At 38.7% G+C, this 19753-nt stretch overlaps 1 protein-coding gene across 2 annotated transcripts in view; it reads left to right on the forward strand.

Annotated features, from left to right (window-relative positions):
* Nucleotides 1-83: 83 nt before the first annotated feature.
* The window catches only part of DMGDH (dimethylglycine dehydrogenase), a 51026-nt gene continuing 31356 nt past the window's right edge, over nucleotides 84-19753 (forward strand). Inside the window, exons 1-6 of one of the 2 annotated variants that reach the window (XM_085213672.1) lie at nucleotides 84-352; nucleotides 3339-3504; nucleotides 9547-9645; nucleotides 10870-11034; nucleotides 11441-11645; nucleotides 18495-18743. In XM_085213672.1, the coding sequence (XP_085069798.1) occupies nucleotides 237-352; nucleotides 3339-3504; nucleotides 9547-9645; nucleotides 10870-11034; nucleotides 11441-11645; nucleotides 18495-18743 (1000 nt within the window). In that variant the 5' untranslated portion in view covers nucleotides 84-236. Of the gene's footprint in view, nucleotides 353-3338; nucleotides 3505-9357; nucleotides 9377-9546; nucleotides 9646-10869; nucleotides 11035-11440; nucleotides 11646-18494; nucleotides 18744-19753 lie in introns of those variants that run through there. The other variant, XM_085213673.1, reaches the window with a different exon arrangement.

A 19753-nucleotide genomic window follows, 5' to 3' on the forward strand; every position in this document is an offset into this window, starting at 1 on the left:
GTCGCCCCCCCAGCCCCTGACCTCCTGACCCTGCCGGCAGCCCCAGCGCTCCGCCCGTCCCGAGGCGGCTCCGCGCCCCCTCGGCCCCGCCCGTCCCGGCCGAGGCTCGGGGGTGGGTGGCCGGCAGCGCTCCCGGGCTGACCCGAGCGGCTGTTCCAGCCAAGGGGCGGGCCGGCGGCCTCCCCGGGAGGGGAGTTCGCGGCGGGGCAGGAGTCCGCATCCCTGAGCCGTGCGGGATGAGCGCGATGCTGCGGGCTGCCCTGCGGCGGCTCCCGCTCCCGCGCCGCGGCGGCAGTCCCGGCCCCTCCGCTGCCTCGCGGGCCCTCGGCGGCGCCGCGGGCGTCTGGGGCGGGTGAGTGCGGGCCATGAGCCGGGGGGCTGCCAGAGGCTGCGGGAGCGGGGCTGGCTGGCTGGCTGTGGTGACGCGCGGGAGGTGTGGGAGGCGCCGGCCCCGATAACGGCGGCCCCACCGGGGTGACTTTACTTGCAAGGGTACGGGAGCCGCTCCAGAAAGAAGAACCCACGTGCCGTGGGTTCCGTGGGGCGGGATGTGAGCCTGGGGAACCTCGCCTGCCGGAGAGCAAACCTGCCCGTGGGGTTGTCGGTGTGCCGAGCTGCTCCCCGCTGTGTTTTGGGTGAGGTGGGCACACACACACAGTGACATTTTGTCGCATCAGGTGGAGTTTGCAGGGGACGAACTTAGTGGATTCTGACCCGGCTTGAAAAAAATGGAGGGCGAAAGTATGAAGGCTTAAATTCAAACTGCAAAAGAAGTTCATCCCTGATTAATGTGCACCTCAGTACAGTATTCAGTGTAGGAGCTGTTGCTTTTCACATCAGGCCATTAAACAGCTTAATGATAACTTGGAAGAAGATTAATCTGTAACCTCAAAAAAGAACACATGTAAGTGTGTATAGCTCAAACACAGTGAACTCATGGTGCCCACTGCTTCCTTCTACTTTCTTTCGCTGCCACGTTGTGAGGATGCCTTTTATCTCTGCATTTATATCTAAGATATAATTTTGTAAGATTGTTCATAATGTGCCCGCTGGCAGCGTGGATTTCTGAGTGCAGGTGAAAGTTCAGTTAACGCATTAGATAGCCTTGTGTCAGAAAAGTTGGCAAAGTAACAAGCAAAAAGCTGTGTAAAAGTGTGAAGATAAATTTAAATGAGTATTGATTAACTATCCTTCAGCAACAGATGCTGTGGTTTCACAGCTATCTGGAACATCTCCTGCACAAAGAGGTCTGACCTTGTCTCACTCATCCAAAAAAATGGCAGGTTTTAATTTGGATAGATTTCCTGATCTGCTTGCTGCTTCAAAGTCTGTGGAAGAGAAAGCAGAGGGGAGGATAGCACAAGGTAGAGAAGGCTGGGACTAGCTTTGGTATCAGTTCTAGTCTTTGCTGGCTTAAAGTGACTGAAACTGTGGTGCAGCTTAGTGGCTGTATGCAAACAATTGAGAAAAAGCACTGTTTTCATAATGCTCTAATTTCAGTAAAGTAAAACGTCAAAATAGGCAGAGCGTGGAAATAAAAACTAAGTTTCATTGTTCGTGAACACCGATGTAGCCTGCTGACACATTAAAGAGCTTCCCTAAGTAGGCACTTTCACAGAATCAGAGAACTGTGGGGGTGGAAGGGACTTCTGAAGATCATCTAGTCCAACCTCCTGCTAAAGCAGGTTCACAGAAACAGAATCACCAAGATTGGAAAAGACCTCCAAGATCGTCCAGTTCAACTGTTCACCTATCAGCAAGAGTTCCCATTAAATCATGTCCCTCAGTACAACATATAAACATTTCTTGAATACTTCTAGGATTGGTGACTCCACCACTGCTCTGGGCAGGTTGTTCCAACGCCTGACCATTCTTTCTGATAATGTCCAACCTGAATCTCCCTGGTACAACTTGAGGCCATTCCCTTTAGTCCTATTGCTACTTATACAGGAGAAGAGGCCGACTTCTGCCTCATCACAATGTCCTATCAGGTACTTGTACAAAGTGATAAGGTCTTGTCTGAGCCTCCTCCAGAGTAAATAATCCCGCTTCCCTCAGCTACTCAAGAGGCTTGTTCCCTACAGTAGGTTTCACAGGAAAGCATCCTGGTGGGTTCTGAATACCTCCAGAGAAGGAGATTCCACAACCTCTGTGGGCAGCCTGTTCTAGTTCTCTGGCACCATCCAAGTGTGTAAGTTTTTTTCCTCGTGTTTGTATGGTACTTGCTGTGCTCCAGTTTTGTGCCCATTGCCCCTTGTTCTGCAACACCAAGAGAAGCTTGGTCCCGTACTCTTGACATCCACCCTTCAGATATTTATAAACATTAATCAGATCCCCTCTGAGTCTTCTCTTCTCCAGGCTGAACAGTTCCAGGTCTCTCAGCCTTTCCTCAGAAGGGGGATGCGCCAGGTTCCTCATCATCGTTGCACTCTGCTGGACTGTATCAGATAGTTCCTGGTCTTTCTTGAAATGGGGAGTGCAGAGCTGCAGGGTAGAGAGAGAGATCACCTCTCTCAATCTCCTGCCCATGCTCTTTTTAATGCGTCTCAGAGTACCGTTATACTTCTTGGCCGCTAGGGCACACTGCTGGCTCATGGCCAACCTGTTGCCTACTAGGACACCCAGGCCCTTCTCTGCAGAGCTTCTTTCCAGCAGGTCAGCCCCTTACCTGTATTGATGTGTGCAGTTATTCTTCTCCAGTTTTAGAAATATACACTTACCACGTTGAACCTCATAAAATTCCTCTCTACCCAACTCTCCAGCCTGTCTCACTGAATGGCAGCATGGCCTCCTGGTGTGTCAGCCACTCTGCCCAGCTTTCTATCATCAGCAGTCTTGCTGTGGGTGCATACTGTCTGTTCATCCAGGCGACTCATGAAGATGTCCAGTAAAAGTGACCCAGTACAAACCCCTGGGGAACACCACTAGCGACAGGCCTCAAACTAGACTCTGCCCCACTGACCACAACCATACTGATCACAGTTTTCAGAAGACTGTGTTGCATACAGCATAGCATCTTTGGGAAGCCAGATTTTTATGTTGCTTGAGGGGTACAGGTTGTCATTAAGAAATGAGGACCAGAGATAAGAGTAAATGGGACAAATAACAAAGATTGGAGTTACATTTGCTTTGTGGATTTATTAGTATATATATGTGTTAAGACTTTTTAAGAGCATTTACTTTAAAAGAAGATAAACGTAAATAGATTAAGTTCTAAGTCACTTAGACAACCAAGCAGAGACCAAATTGTATTATTTTTGGAGCTGTAAGCAGTGAAAATAGACAAATGTTCAACTGTTAGGGTAAGGGTTGTAACTGTACTGTTTTGTTTCCCCTAGGAAAGAACACCGATCTCCTTCCTTGGGGAAAGATAGAGCAGACACAGTGATCATTGGAGGTGGCTGCATTGGTGTTAGTCTAGCCTATCACTTGGCTAAGGCTGGCTTACAGGATGTCGTCCTACTGGAAAAATCTGAGCTCACTGCAGGATCTACTTGGCACGCAGTAAGGAATATTTTGTTAATCTCTGAGATTAACAACAGTTTGTTAAAGTTTTAGCTCCGGGTTCTGTATAGACTTACTGTGTGAATTTTGAAAGTTGATTTAGCTATCCAGAGTATACTTTCCTCATTTGTGAAAATTTGGGCGAATACTGACTGTATTTTGGAATTGCTGAAAGGTTACTGTTAGTACTATTACACATTTTTGGTAATTAACTGGATTTAGACTTTAAACTTTAGTTTAAGTTGGATTTTTAAAACTTAAATTTTTACTTCATAAGTAATTTAGCTTATACTGCACAGTTTATTACTGGAAGTGATGCATAAACCAGAAGTGTGAAATTTGGCATTATTTTAAGCTTAATCATTTTTAATACATGTGGTATCCTGAAAGAGAAGTGATAGAGAAGCAGTAGCAGTGTCTAGTTTTTGGGAAAATCATTGTCCCAGAAACTGATTTTTCTTAGAGACAACAGCTTTTTTTCCTGCCGCCTCTGACATTGCAAAGAATTGTGGAGGAGCAAAAGTAACAACTGTACACCATGATTTCCTAAGGCCTCTACTCTTAGGAAAAGAACTAAAAAACATGTGTTATATTGACAGGTGAGGACACCTCCTCTTACAGTGCTATACAGCGTGCATGTATGTAACTACATATTTTGTATGTTAATGTCTGGAATAGGTAGTGTAATGAAATAAAATAAAGCTTGCCACAATAATAGATGCTTTTTATATTCATTTCAATCTACATTCAGATGAGGTTAGAAGAAAGCTATTCTCGTGTGTAGTAATAAAATTGGATACAAAAGCAACAGTTTGCTGTCTCTGAGTTTACTCTGTTAATATACAATACAGCATTTATGCAATATTTATAACTAATACCTGAGTGGAGCATGACTCAAACAGATCATATTTGATTTGTATTCTCATGCTTTTCCTGGAGGAGCAAGTCTGAAGTTTGAAATGCGTCATTATAGTGCAGATGCTTTGTATGTTTGGAGCATACCAGACAATAATAGTAAAAATTGATATTTAGAAAAAGCACTGCCTGAGATGTTTAAGTGTATTTATGTTTTGTTTTACTTGGTTTTCTACAAACAGAATAAAACACACTTTGTGGAGTTAGGAAAACAAAATCCAGTAATTACCTTTCTTTTAGACAATCATAGCATACCTGATGGCAGTAAAGAGAGCAGAACAATGTGGTCTATAGTGTCAGATCATGCATCTCGAAATTGAATGATGATTGTGAAATGTTTGAATAAATATTTTTAAGCATGACTGAATTCTATTTACCCAATGCATATACAGAATGATGTGTGTGTAAAAAAAATAATAAAAATGCCCTCATTGAGTAAGAAACCAAAATAGTGAAGGGGGAATTTGTTTCTAAGTGTTTTTTTGTTATACTTGCCCCCTAGATTATTGTTTGTAACTATGTAAACCAATCCTTCAGTATTTTTGCTCTCTCGTCTTAGTGAATGTAATGATGGAGCACTGGGTGAGGAGCTCTGTTGTAAAGATAGGGAGGGTACCACAGCCAAGAGGAGGGCTGTTTTGTAGTCCCTGATGCAACAGAACACAGTGATTAGACAGTAAGACACCTAATAGGAGACAGGTCATAAATGGATAGCTGTGAAGTAAAATACATAGTCTAAGATTGTTCTTCATTGAATTCAGTGTTACAGTGCTGTATCTGAAGATGAAAAAGTTATTTCACCAGATCAAAGAGATCAAAATTGTAATTGTCAGTTCTTCATTGCAGTAGGTACTGTATATTTACCAGTGACCTCCTCAAAATGTTACAATACTAGGTTTAAATGAAAATTATACATGTAAGTAGCATATTGAATGGCACACAGCATATTGTCTGCAGCCCCAAAACCTGAGAAAGCCTGGTTCAGATTATTGCTAAAATGTACCAGATTTTCTCACTTTCACAGACAAATAAGTCCTGCCAGAGCTCAGGATCATGTTTCATATAGATCATACTCCTGTCAGTGTTACTGCCAAAACTTCATTTCATGTCTCAGGTCTGAGATAAATTTGTCTGACTTTCATTACATTGAAATGAAAACAAGATGGAGAGAATGATGAGAAGTAATGAGTAGATAAAAATAATGGGGCATGTGCTGCTCTTCTACCTAACCACAACAAAGTAATGATTATTATATGATGTAAAGTAGATCAGGACTAAGGCTTCATGAACTTGAAGAGTTTTTGAAGTTGTAGTATAGTGCAGATCAGACTGTTGGCAATCTTACTAGTGAAGCTCTAAGAATTGAACTGTGCTGCATATTTTACTCACTCAACAAGTAGTTTTTGTGTAGTTATTTTTTGAAAAGGTGTTTTCTAAGAAAATGTGGAATGTATCATTTTGTTATGTAATACTGATTCTTGCAACATTCAATTGATTTTACTGCTGATAGTTAATAAATCACAGCACAAGACAAATAAAAACTTGTTAAGATTTTGTCAAACTTGCAAGAAGAGCGGATGTAGTAGGTGGTAACAGTATTAATTCCATTTCACTTCAGAATGCTGAACAGACTCGAATAAAATGAAAAGAATACATCAAAATGTAAACATCTAATCTATAAACATGGTTTGAAATCTCTGTGTTTTTGTAGCATAATGTCCGTTCTAAAGAAAATTACTTTCATTGCTCATGTTCACCTGCAAGAACAAAATCTATCTCAGAAAAATAGAGCAAATCCTAAAGCAAATCTTCAGACATGAGAATGGTTCACTGTGAAATTCAGGGTGGCATTTTGGTAGACCAGCTAAGCTAAACAGGGAAATCATGACAATTTCATTGCAGTTCACGGGAAGTGGAAGCAGAAAAAGGCTATGAAGAAGTAATTTTAAAAAATTGTATAGGCATGCAAAGGATATGTAACTACAGGTAAGAGTGGCAAGGAACATTAAGGCCAAGAACATCTTCCAGTGTTACGTTAGTAATAAAATGTTGAAGAAGGGAAATATGGGATTCCTGCTGTGTGAGGTGGGTGATTCAACCACACTGCACACTGGTAAGTCTGAAATACTCAATGTTGCCACTACCAGTTTCCACTGGCAAAGTTTCTTGTGCCTCTCTGATTACAAACAGAGTTTGGGGAGTAGAGGAATTACCAGCAATGAGTAAGTATCAAATCAGGCATCACTAGAACTTGACTGATGCAGATCCATTGTCTCACATGGTCTGAATCCAAGGATGTGTTGATGGCATTGCAAGATTGCTGTTACATAATTTCTGAAAGACTGTGGTGTTAAAGAAAGTACCCAACACCTGGAAAAGGGCAAAAATGTCCAATTTTATAAGAAGCCAGAGAGATTACTGGGGAGCTGAAGGCCAGCAACTAGAGACTTACTTTGGTTCTTAGGAAATCATGAAGCAAGTTTCAGATATATGTCTGGGGCCATAAAGAAGAACATAACTGGGAATAGACAGCATGGATTTGTTGAGCACAAAGCATACCTGACCAAATCCAGTACCTTCCATGTCAGAATGACTGAAACCGGGGACAAGAGGAGAGTAGCTGATGTCATTTTCCTGAACTTCAGCAAGACTATTATGACTCCCATAATACTTATGTATTCAGTTTAAGATCTGATGGACTGTATGGCAAGGACAACTAGGTGGGTAAAAGACAGCATGCTTGAACTCGGGGTAGTGGTTAATGGATCATACTATGCCCAAAAGTTGGTAACAACTGAGTTGCCACATGGGTCTGTCCTTGGACCTATCTTGTTTATCAGTGATCTGGAGCAAATAACAAAAGTGCATGCTTGCCAAGTTTGCAGTTAACACCAAACTGTGGGAACCAATCGATACAATAAAGGGAAGGGCCTTTTCAGGGAACTTGTTGAGGGACCTGGGTAGACTGGAGGGATGGAATGACAAAAGCTTCATGAAATTTATGAAGTACAAATGCAAAGTATTAAAATAATTGTCCATGGACAAATGACAATTTTTGTCCGTAGAGATTTTCCAGACCGGAGAAAACTGGGCAAACTGTTTGGATCTCACAGCTGACCCTGCAGAAAGCATAAGGCTACAGAATTCCTGAGGTCCTATTCAGCATAAATTATTCTGTAATTATATTATCTTAATTTTATTGTAGTCCAGTCAAGTTATATTTGCCTTCTCATTACATTTCTGAAATCAGAAACATTTTTCATGAGAAACCAAAGACATCGAGTGTGTTTAGAATTCTTTTCTTCACTTAAAAATGTCATGGATTCTTGAAATTAAATGCACTTTGTATGGTCTTATAGCTAATTTGTAAGTAATTTGTGATTCACTGGTTAAAATGACTTTACTAATAGTGGCCATGGAATTTCCTTAACTTTGGAAAAGGTATTGCTAAATTCAGAAAAAGAACAAAAGATCAAACAGAAAATGTTTTTATAAATAATAGAAGACAGTAAAAATAATATGAGATGGCACAACTTCCAGGTACAAGTGAATGAATTACAAATTGATTATTGTAAATGGCTGAAGAAATGTAAACACCTCAGTGCCTAATTTATTGCTTTATTCTCTATACACAGAAAAAAAGGTCATTAGGGCTTATTTTTTAGAAAGCAAGAAAGTTTTAATTACAGATTTTCCAAGGAAGCAGTCCTGGGTTTTAGTTAACTGAGGAAATTATATAATGTGTTCACAACCTCATAAAAACATGTGAATCAAGTGAGATCAAAAGCACTCAAATACCCTGTCTCTATGTCCATTATGATATAGATGGTGCAATATCCTAACAAGAAAAGACAAGCAATATTTTTGTAGAGTATTTACCTATCTTGAGGACCTCCTGGTTTTGCATTTAATGTGGCCCTTAGTGGATATTTTTTGCTCCTACAGATTTGCATGATCATTTTTAAATTCAGATTGTTTGGGTAACAAACAATATCATACATGCTTAGGGAACTGCGGCCAAATTTATGAATAAAATGCACTCACAACTGAAAAATATGTAAATTCACTTATTTGGTACAAAATGGTATATAAACTGTGTATAATCTTTAACATATCAGAAGGATAAAATCCACATGAAGGGAAGTAGGAAAAACTTTTTACAGTGGTTAGCCTAAAACTCTGCTGTGTTAATTTTTACCTTTGGATTCCCTGCTGTTTTTACGTCAAAATGGCTATGAATTCAAAGGTGTACTGTGGTGTCTGTCTCCTTTAGCTGGTTTTAAAAACCCTGTATTGTACTTTAGTATATCCATGTAAGTAAATGAATCCTTTATATATAATTTGAATTAATAAGTAGAGCAGTCATTATCTATGAATAAGGTCTATTTTAGTCAGCAAAGGGGGATATGCTATGAAAATATTTAAAACAATGTAGTTACTTAGCTTGAAAATGTAATGTGATTTTTCACTTGGAAGAACGATTTCAGTGAGATGCTGAATTCTGGAGTTACAGAGACATGTGCCTAACTATTTTAAGACCTAAACTCTGCTTTTCTTAGTTGCTCAATACGTGCGGTTATGAATGTCATTAGAGTGATACAGCTGGCTCTAGAGGAGGCAAGTAAATAGTTTCCTTAAATGCAGAAAGGGCTGTAGTAACTTCTTGCTTTCATGTTTGCATATGCCCAATAGGGCTCCTCAGCTTTCTAAAGTCAAACCTAGAGAAACAGTGTGCAAAATACAAATACCAGTATCTTGTATTACTTCTGAAACACAGCAACTGCAGAGACTGAAGTTGATGAGGGTTGTGTGTCACTTCCAAACGATTTGAAACAACTCTATAATTTAAGGAAGAAAGGAAACCATAGGAGAGGACAACTGCAAGAGTATCAGGAGCTGCCAAATTTGATGAGAAAGGGCAGGTGGAAAAACAAGTGTGCAGAGAAGAATGCCTTAAGTAGGGAAAGAATTTTGGTCTTATTTTCATGGCACTTGTCTCTATCCATGTGTTGCTTTTCTTTACAGTATCTTGACAGTTCCTTTTTGAATGACAGTTGAAAGGAGGGAAAGAAAACATTGCATTTCTAATCGTATCGCTATGTTGTTTTTCCTATTTCTTTTTTTGAGGCTGGCTTAACTACTTATTTTCACCCTGGAATAAACCTGAAGAAAATCCATGCTTACAGCATCAAACTCTATGAAAAGCTGGAAGAAGAGACTGGACAGGTAACTGACTTTTTAAGTATTAATTCAAATAAATATAAATCTTACTAATAGTCTTACAAAAGAGTTTGGAATGGACATATGGATAATGGATATAATTGTTCAAGACTATCATAAGTCTTACCTTTTATTTAAATATGTTCTTCTGCCTGCATGTCAATGCTAATGTCTGATGCTTAATCAGTAAATATTTTAGATTGTTTCCGAGATCTTTCTAAAGTTTAAGATGGTTTTCATCAAACATCTCAGAAGTTCAGCAGATAGAGTATCTGCAACTTTAGCTTCATGTAGGAACTAAAATAGCATCTGGATCTGGAATGAATGGATTGATTATGATACATTCTTGCTTTAAACATGTCCGCTTTTAATTTCATATGATATGATAGATAGTATTTGAGAAGATTGCTGCAATTCTTCCTATCCCTTTAAGAGTCATGTGACTTAAGTGATTTAGTGACTTCAGGAATGGGTATGCAGAGAGGGAGTTGTATTCCTTATCTGGCATCATTCAGCCATTCATTTACTACACTCATGCTTGCTTCAGCAGAAACTGCATGATACTCATAGTACCAGTCTACTAACTTGTTAATTGTCATAAAAAGCTTTTTTCTTCTTTCTATTGCCATTTTCTATAGCTACCTAAGATACCACAGCAAATAGTCATTTCTATTGACTAGTTCTACTAAAAGCCTTATTAACATCCTGTGAAGTAACAGAGAAAAGACAAAGTACATAATGTATACCAAAAAGTGAGCATTTGGTGTCTAAATGTATAAGGATGTATATTTTATTAGAAAGTACAAAAGGGAGGGAGATTATTCACTGTGTTAATAAAAGTGCTTGGTCAGGTTTATTCTGCTGTATCTCAGTAGAAAATTATGTAGGTGATAACTTTTAATGTAAACTATTATATATTATTTTCAGATATATCTGATTGTTTTGAAAGTGAATCTATAAATTTAAATATTAATTAAATCTCAACAAAAGCTTTTTAGAACTTTTTTGACAATATTATGTATTTTTTTGGGAAGCTAATTTGATAACATTTAAAAAACAATCTCAAAGAGTTCACTTATAAATCCTGTTCCTTCAAGACTGCTTAACTTACATGAGTCTTTTTGTCATGTTAATGACAAAATTTCTGTGGACTTTCCATAGCATATGAACATGCATTTATCGAGTTAAGTAAAGGTTCTAACAGTACTTCACTTCTGTTTTTTCATCTAGGCTGTGGGGTTTCACCAGCCTGGCAGCATCAGAATTGCGTCAACCCCTACTAGGGTGGATGAATTCAAATACCAAATGACTCGAGCTGGCTGGCATCCAACAGAGCAGTACCTGATTACACCTGAGAAAGTTCAAGAACTATTCCCCTTATTGAACATGGATAAGGTAAAGATCCTAATTTTAAGAAAAATAACTTCTATTGCATTTAAGTAACCAGATATTTAATTCTAGAGCCTACTTATACAAATGGTATGAGAAACTCTTATTTTTCAGTGAAAAAATGGATGACGTAAATCACTCAGGCTTTAGTGAATACTCTGTGCTGTAATTCTAAAGCATTGGCGCTTTTAATTACATGGGAGAACTGAGGAATTTTACTTCATGAGGACCACTGCTAAGTCAGCCTTTTAATATTCTATGTTTTTTAAATTTATTTTGATTTGTCTCTGTAGGTTTTACTCAAGAAGTCAAAGAAGTAGATCACATTTAGAAAATAAAGCATTTTTGAAACAAAATTAGTTGATTTTGATTTTTATATCCTTTCATTTTGTGTGATTTTTCCTCCGCTTAGGTTTTAGCAGGCCTGTATAACCCTGGAGATGGTCACATAGATCCCTATTCTCTGACAATGGCTTTGGCTGCGGGAGCCAGAAAATACGGTGCCCAGTTAAATTACCCAGTCCAAGTGACTAACCTAAACTCTCGATCAGATGGGACATGGGAGGTTGAAACTCCACTTGGGGTAATTCAAGCGAAGAGAATTGTCAATACTGCAGGTAGGATTTAACATAATCATTTTTATTCTCTTTGGATTTACAAACCAGGTGACATTGAGGATCTGTACTGAATTGTGTGATTTACAGAAATGAATAGGATGTGGTTTTGAGTATTCATTTGGTTTGTGGTAAAATATACTCTGTGTGTATCTACATTATTGTGAAAATTTAGCTCTTCAGTTAATTGCTATGACTAGGCATTAATATTTCTTTCTGGTTTGTCTCCAGAAATTACTAGTTAGGCTGTCTTCTTAGATTGCAGAAGCAGAGGAGACCGTTTCTACTGTGCAGTAAGTTATGTAGAAGAGACAGGCTGTGAATGCTGTATTTGAAAATCTTATGACAGCTATTAGGGAGATGGGATATACGAATGAAATAGAAATATCTTCATGGTTCTTTTTCAAAGAGGCTGAACATTTGTACCAAATAAGATAACTGCCCACTTCAGTATTATCTTTCTCTAAGATTTAGCTCTATCCACATATTGAAAGGGAAGATTTTTGTTGTCCTTTGCTTAGTATTTTAAATGTACATTTTGTTTAACAATACATTTTTACATGTAATAAAAATTTCTTAACTGCAAGGATCTTATATTTACATATGCTATTTTTATTCTTCATTTTGTTAAAGAGGCCAAACTGACGTTTCTGCTTAAAAGAAACAGGTCTTTTTTTTATTTTTCTAAATGAGTTGAATAAGACAGGTACTTTTCTTGTTGGTGGGTACAATAAGTATGGCTAATGCTTAAAAACGTGAATCGGTTGGGTAGGAAAGGAGTAATTTGAGAGAGTGAAAAATGGTGTGTACTAGGTTACCTTTTCATGTAAGGAATGCAGAGAGGCCTGTGTTAGATCATAGAATGGCCTGGGTTGAAAAGGACCACAATGATCATCTAGTTTCAACCACCTTCTATGTGCAGGGTCACCAACCACCAGACCAGGCTGCCCAGAGCCACATCCAGCCTGGCCTTGATTGCCTCCAGGGATGGGGCATCCACAACCTCCTTGGGCAACCTGTTCCAGTGTGTCACCACCCTCTGCGTCAAAAGCTTCCTCCACATATCTAACCTAACCTCATTCCAGTAAAGACTGAGAAACACATTGAAAAGTGTGCTTTCTCATGATATATGCTTTACATACATAGTTGCTCATCTGTGGTTGCTATCAGCCTTGCTGAAATAGCTTACCTTGAATTTCTGTGCATGGACTGTCATCATGTCAAGAGGTCTAGAGGAGTTCAGTATGCTTGTCAGAAAGCAGGTAACCACACAGACAGGGAAATCAAATTAAAGTAATTTTATGTAGACTGCAAAGCCAAGCACTTAGGAGATTAAAGGCATCAATATGTAGATTGTCTTTGGATTCATAGTTTATTTGGGTCATGAACTGTTTCATGTCAGCGTTCAGTTACAAAAAATCATAACTTCTCTTACTAGGATCCTTGTGTCTTAGGCAGGATGGATGCATTTGTGTAAAAACATTCCAAGATTATGGAATGAGGAGCTCTTTCGACAGTCAGATTCTTATTTAGGCCCCAAACTTGTAGATATTTGTAATTCCAAAATATTGGCTCTGCATCATATATATGAAGTATGAGTTTCACAGACACAGTAATTTCCTTTAAATTTTTGTAGTGTACTTGTCTTTGGCTTACACACAGAATTGACAGTAGGCAGAATTCTCTAATAACTGCTTCTCAAAGTCTGTTAAAATCAAAACAAGCTCTTACAAATTTTTCATAGTCTTCTTCTGACTTAATAACTTATTAAACTAAAAATATACTGCAAACTGTTCAGACAGAGTGAACATCGGAAGCACGTATTGCTTAACATTCTGGCTAAGGATGTGAACAATACTGTATAACCCGTATCATTTATAAATGTTCCTTCAGCTAACATTTATTCTTCTGCTCAGCCTTATCTCATTCCATCAGAATGGCTCCCCACATTCTCTCTTTCTCCCTTATCCCCAGCCAGCAACTGCCATGGAATTGGAATTGGAACAAACTAGTTTAAACCAATCTTTAGCTGTTCTTTATGTGAGATTTCCATTTTGGAACAGAGTAGATGTCTAATAAATAATCTCTGACATGAAGTAACTGGTACTGAGCTTGTTAGAGTGATTTTCAGGCTATTTATAACAGAAAGTTGATTAAAATCTAAAAATGTAGCTGATATAGTTTGTTTGTGCAGTGTACATATGCATACATAAACACAAATGTTCAGGCCTGTGCACAATCTGTATACTACCATTTATACATATGTAGTGATGGAAGATTTTCTCTTCTTTTAAATACAAGAGATAGATTACATAATTGAACAGATAGGCTCAGTAATATTATCAGTAAGTAGTTCTGCATCAGATGTTTGCAATCTCTAGAATTTAATCTTTATAAATATCCTTGAGATGTAATTTATGCCTTCATTTATCTCTTCTATCTGTGATAGGACTTGATATCTGCTTCCAATTATAATTTTGTTTTAGAGAACATATTCTCTCCATTGTCATTTTTGTGTTTATAATGGCTTTTGCACATGGTTCAAAAAGTTTGAACAAAGAAAGTATGATATATTTCATATAGTAAGTGCCAGCTGTTGTAGTTTTGAACAATTAAATAAGAATTTAGCTTAAGTATGAATTTTCTAAAAAGAAGTACAATATGTAAAATTTTATTTTGGGCACGCCTAAAGTACTTGATTTTAATTCATTGGAAGTTTAAAATCAATTGTTTTCCATATATTTCTGGAAACTTAATGTTTTTGTAGTTAAAAAAAAAAACAAAAACAAAAACACAAACCCTTAATAATTTTGAAAGCAACAAAGTTATGTTTCAAAGATATAAATTAAGTCTATGATTTTTACTTTCTCTGAGGATTTTGTATATGTTTGCTCTCTATATTTTTCACACTAATTCTGTTTTAACAAATAAGCAGCATATTGAATTTCTTCAAATATCATGTCTGGAAGTATTATTTATTTTGGAAATATCTCTTTTAAGTCTAAACAATTTTGGCAAGAAAAGAGCATGTGATGCTAGATGCTATTTCACTTTCTTGATGCACCAATACAGCTGGGGGATGAGCTACTGGAGAGGAGCTCTGCAGAGAGGGACCTGGGTGTCCTGGTGGACGACAGGTTGGCCATGAGCCAGCAGTGTGCCCTCGTGGCCAAGAAGGCCTATGGCATTCTGGGGTGCATTAAAAAGAGCGTTTCCAGCAGGTCGAGGGAGGTGATCCTCCCCCTCTACTCTGCCCTGGTAAGGCCTCATCTGGAGTACTGTGTCCAGTTCTGGGCTCCCCAGTACAAAAAAGACAGGGATCTCTTGGAAAGAGTCCAGCGGAGGGCCACAAAGATGGTGAAGGGCCTGGAGCATCTCCTCTGTGAAGAAAGGCTAAGTGAACTGGGTCTATTTCGTTTTGAGAAAAGAAGACTGAGAGGGGACCTGATCCAGGTTTATAAATATCTGAGGTGTGGCGGCCATAGTGGTGAGGCCAGTCTCTTTTCAGTGGTACGTGGAGACAGGACGAGGGGAAACGGACATCAGCTGCAGCATAGGAAGTTTCGCACGAATGTGCGTAAGAACTTCTTCACGGTGAGGGTGACGGAGCACTGGAACAGGCTGCCCAGGGAGGTTGTGGAGTCTCCTTCTCTGGAGATATTCAAGTCTCGCCTGGACGCCTACCTGTGCGACCTGGTGTAGGGAACCTGCTTTGGCAGGGGGGTTGGTCTCGATGATCTCTAGAGGTCCCTTCCAACCCCTACAATTCTGTGATTCTGTGATTATGTGATTAACTGATCTTACTTTAAAATTATTTTGATTTGGGTATTTCCAGGCCACCTCCAAAGAAAACAAGTTCCTACAGATCTTGATATGTCTTTTTATTATATCATAAATATAGATATAGATATATGCAGTCATGTTAACACATGTTCCTATTTCAGAACTGTGAAAATGAGAGCCTTGCTTTCAAATCTGGGGAATTCCTAAATTATTGGTACATGCTTTTCCTGTACAAAGATTTAACAGAAAAACTCACAAAATACTTTATGAAATCAAAGCATGCAATTACTACCTCTTCTAATAATTGGGTATTGGTTGTATGACCTTTACTAGATTTCTGGAGACAGCAACAGAAGTATTAAAGACAAGATCTTTGGCTGATTTAGGGGGAAGAGTTCTCTTTTATATGATTTCAATAAATTAATTAAGGATTCTGTGAAGTCTAAAGCACTGTTAAATTACTGTAATGCCTGTGTGAACGGTGTTTGTAATTGACTAGTCAATGGCCTGGACTTGATAGAAAAGGGCAGCATGCAGATTGCCTAGTAAATCAATGAATACATTCCTCTTTTTATTTTGTAGTGATTTTATTAGTCAGCTTTAGGTTCCCTTAAAATTACATTTGTATTTGTGATGTAATAACAGAGGAAGCCCTTGAAGATGTGCTGGAAATTAAGCTTCATTAGGGTTTTTTGGTTGTTCTTTGCATAAAGAAACACAAATCAGGTTTCAGAAGCCTTAAAAAGATGTATAACTATGGCACAATCTTACCTGAACTAATTTGACCAACTTTGAGCAACTTTTCGGAGTCTCCCCAAGTAGCGAGGATGCAGTTCAGAAGCAAATGTCTTACATATAAGATAAATGCAGAACAGGAGATACTGTTGTTGGGGTTTTTTTTAATTATTTACTGAACAAGGGCTTTTAATTGTTTGAATTTCTTGGTCATCATCTTGGATTTCATTGTCCCTTTCTTCACCTGGCCGTTAGCAACTGTCAAGTTCCTTCCTCTTGGAAACTCTATTTTGAAAAACTCTGTGTGGTAGACCCTGCGGCTGGCTTGGAATATTAAATAGGAGATTAACAGCTCTCCTAGCATGAATGAATGGCTCCAATCCAGCACAGCCCAACTCAACTTTTCTAATTGCCCTAGCTTTAGGCCTTGCCAGAGATGAGAGGACATATGCCCAAGCTAGTGTTAGCCAGCAGCATGGATGGTTGCTCTCTGTGGAAGCATGGAAATAAGGCCAGTAGGGCAGGGATTTTGCCAGCAAGGGCCTCGTCCCAAACAGTGCAAGGGAGACAGCAGGGCAGGCCGCAGACCGGCACTTGTCATCTGCCCACTGTCCAGATTTCCAGACAAATTTGTGTGGAAGATGGATGGTATATCCATAGTGACAATCCCAGGCCACAGACAAGACAGGAAGTCAATAGTAACCAGGGTCAGAGACTGCTCAGTTATCAACAAGCAGGTCCATGGTGATGAGACTGGGTTGAGGCCAAGCTAGAAAGTAGTCCACAGATCAGGGTCTGGATCAATGAGGTCCATGGCCAGGCACAGGCATGGTTGTGACAGAGCTGTAAACAGGCACACCTCCAATCAAACCAGCTCAGACTGGTACTGAGCGGAGCAGAAGTGAGGCTACAGGAGCCCTGGGCAGGGATGTAGGTGAATGTCACAGGTAAGATCACTGAGGCATGTTAGTGCTCACAGGCCCTATGAGCTAAAATTTGACCAATTCTTGGAAAATGTAGAATTGAAAAGTCTGATTCAGAAGAAAAGTAAGCTGCAAAAAGCTGCAAAAAGTGAGAAAAGCTGCATGTTAAGCTGATCATCATGAGTGTATTCCTAGGACAAAGGGAAGGTCTATTAGGTAGCAAATCTTGCTGACAGCTTTTCTTAGAATTGGAGCTGACCAATTATATAAGAACTAGTCTGCACGGCCTCCTTTTAGGGGGTATGTGCAGCACATTGCCTTTTATTTGAAAGGCCGTTGCCTCAGCCTCTTCTTCCATTCTCCCTTCTCCCAACCCTAACACTGTCGCCACAGACTCCTCTGAAATTCCTTCTTTGTCGTATTCTCTACTTTCATTCCCATTTCTGAGATCTCCATTCTTTCATCCAAAGAGTCAGGAGAGTGATGTTGAAGGGCATTCCAAGCTTGTAAGAGCAGGTGCCATCTCAGTCTTTTGTATCTGCTCTGTTCTCTCATCTATACATTACAACCTCACAGCAGACATGAGCCATGCTTCAAAGCTCGAACTAAGAAGACACTGGTACATCGCCGGTACATATTAAGTGAATGTGTCTTGCAAGGTAGAAACAACTGGTCAGGAAGGACCCTAGCAGAGAAGAATTAGGCCTTTAATCCATCTGTAGAAGTTTACATGAAGGACCTTGAGCAGGCTCAAGGACTGGGAAATTGTTACTCGCTTTTTCTGATCATGGTTTGTATCTGAATATTTAATTAGATAGCTGCAAGAGAGCACACTCAATAGTTGCCAATAGGAAAATCATAATGAATTGACTATTACCTGGAAGGCATAATTAATAGAATTTGCACGGTATGTATAAAGGAAGAGGGAAAAATCAGCCAGATGAAAGAACTGCCTTGCTGTGTTAGGACATCACTACTCTCTTGGAAAAGCATTCTAGCTGTTTTGTTTGAGAGTAAGAGGCTAGGACAACAGCTATGGTATAAGCTAATTTATCTGCTTGAATTTTTGATTTCTGTGCATTGCATACCTACTCTGAAACAAACCATGAGAGTTGTGGAACTGATAAATGAATTACCTTCTGAAGTTTTGGAAACTTATTTTTTCAGTGATGTTTTTGAATACCTATATACTCAAGTAATGGTCAATGGTAAAATTAGTAACAAGAATGTCAAATCATGGACTGAAAGTAATGCTGGATAATACAAGAAATAATTTTAAAAGTGAAAGCATGGAAAAAGATTCTTCACATTCCACAAATCAGAATAGTTTTAGACAATGTTTTATTGTTATTTTCCATTAATTGTATGGAAAGTGTTTGAATGTTAGTATTTTCTTTGTTGTCTTCTGGAGGATTTTGGGCCCGTGAAATAGGCAAAATGATTGGCCTGCAGCACCCTGTCATACCTGTCCACCATCAGTATGTTGTGACATCAACTGTCCCTGAAGTGAAAGCCCTAAAAACAGAATTGCCTGTCATTCGTGACTTAGAAGGATCATATTATCTAAGGCAAGAAAGAGATGGTCTTTTATTTGGTCCATATGAAAGTCAGGAGAAGATGAAGCTGCAGGACTCTTGGGTCACAAATGGAGTCCCACCAGGTAAGTGAAAATATTAAATCTTTAGATTTGATACTCAGTAGCATATGTTTTAGTCTGTATTAGTCCCACCATGTCAAAATGCCAAATGTGTTGGAAAACAGAAAATAGTTGCAATACATGATTAATTGAAGCGCATAAACTTTTTTTTCAAAGAATAACCATGACCTCTAATGTAAAAAGAAAATAGAAATAAAAATTTGACATAAAAAATGCACAACTGCAACATATTCTTGCCTAGTCTCTGAATGGGTGTCTGTTTGTTGTGATTAAATCCATTTACTAAATCTGTTTTATGCACTCTTTTGCATCTGAATAGGGTTTTTTTTTAAGCTTCAGTCCTGTCCAGCATACTGACAGGGGCTTTGAATTTTGACTGTTCTCTCAGAAGTAATGTGGTTTTCAAATAGGAGCAGAGACGAAGCAAAGAAATGTCTTAATTGAAATACTGCTTTCAGATGCAAGTGGAAGGGAGCAACAAATTTGTATTGAATTTTTGTACGAAAGTATCACAAACTTGCCGTACTGCTGATTATTATTAAAAAAAACTGTGTTACGTTTATGCTCCAAGTTTCTATTAACTTCTTCACAGAAATTTATCTTAAGTCAGTGTATTGATGTTGAAAAATAATTATAAAAAAAAAACCACAGAAGGTGTTTCCAAAGGAAGAGCAGTTAAAATTGTTGGGCTTTGAATGACATTGTCACAGCTTCCCAAGCTTATTGTGTCCACTAGCAACAAGTCTTTCTACAGAGTGATGTTCAGTAATTCTTAGCGCACAGATTAAAAACTGAAATATATTGAGGAATTTAGTAAATGCCATGGAAGTCATAAGCTGACCCAAGCAGTATCTTTTTTTCTCACTTCAATGTGTTGCCAAGTTGAAATATTTATAATTTTTTCATTATAAAAAATAATGAAAAAAATAAATTGATCGTCTTAACAGAGAAGGAAGTTTTCTGTCTTCCTCCATTTCTTTTCTACTTCTTTGTTGAATTTTCATGACCTTAGG

This window comes from Meleagris gallopavo, chromosome Z (genome assembly GCF_905368555.1).
Source record: "Meleagris gallopavo chromosome Z, MGAL_WU_HG_1.1, whole genome shotgun sequence".
Taxonomy (NCBI): Eukaryota; Metazoa; Chordata; class Aves; order Galliformes; family Phasianidae; genus Meleagris; species Meleagris gallopavo.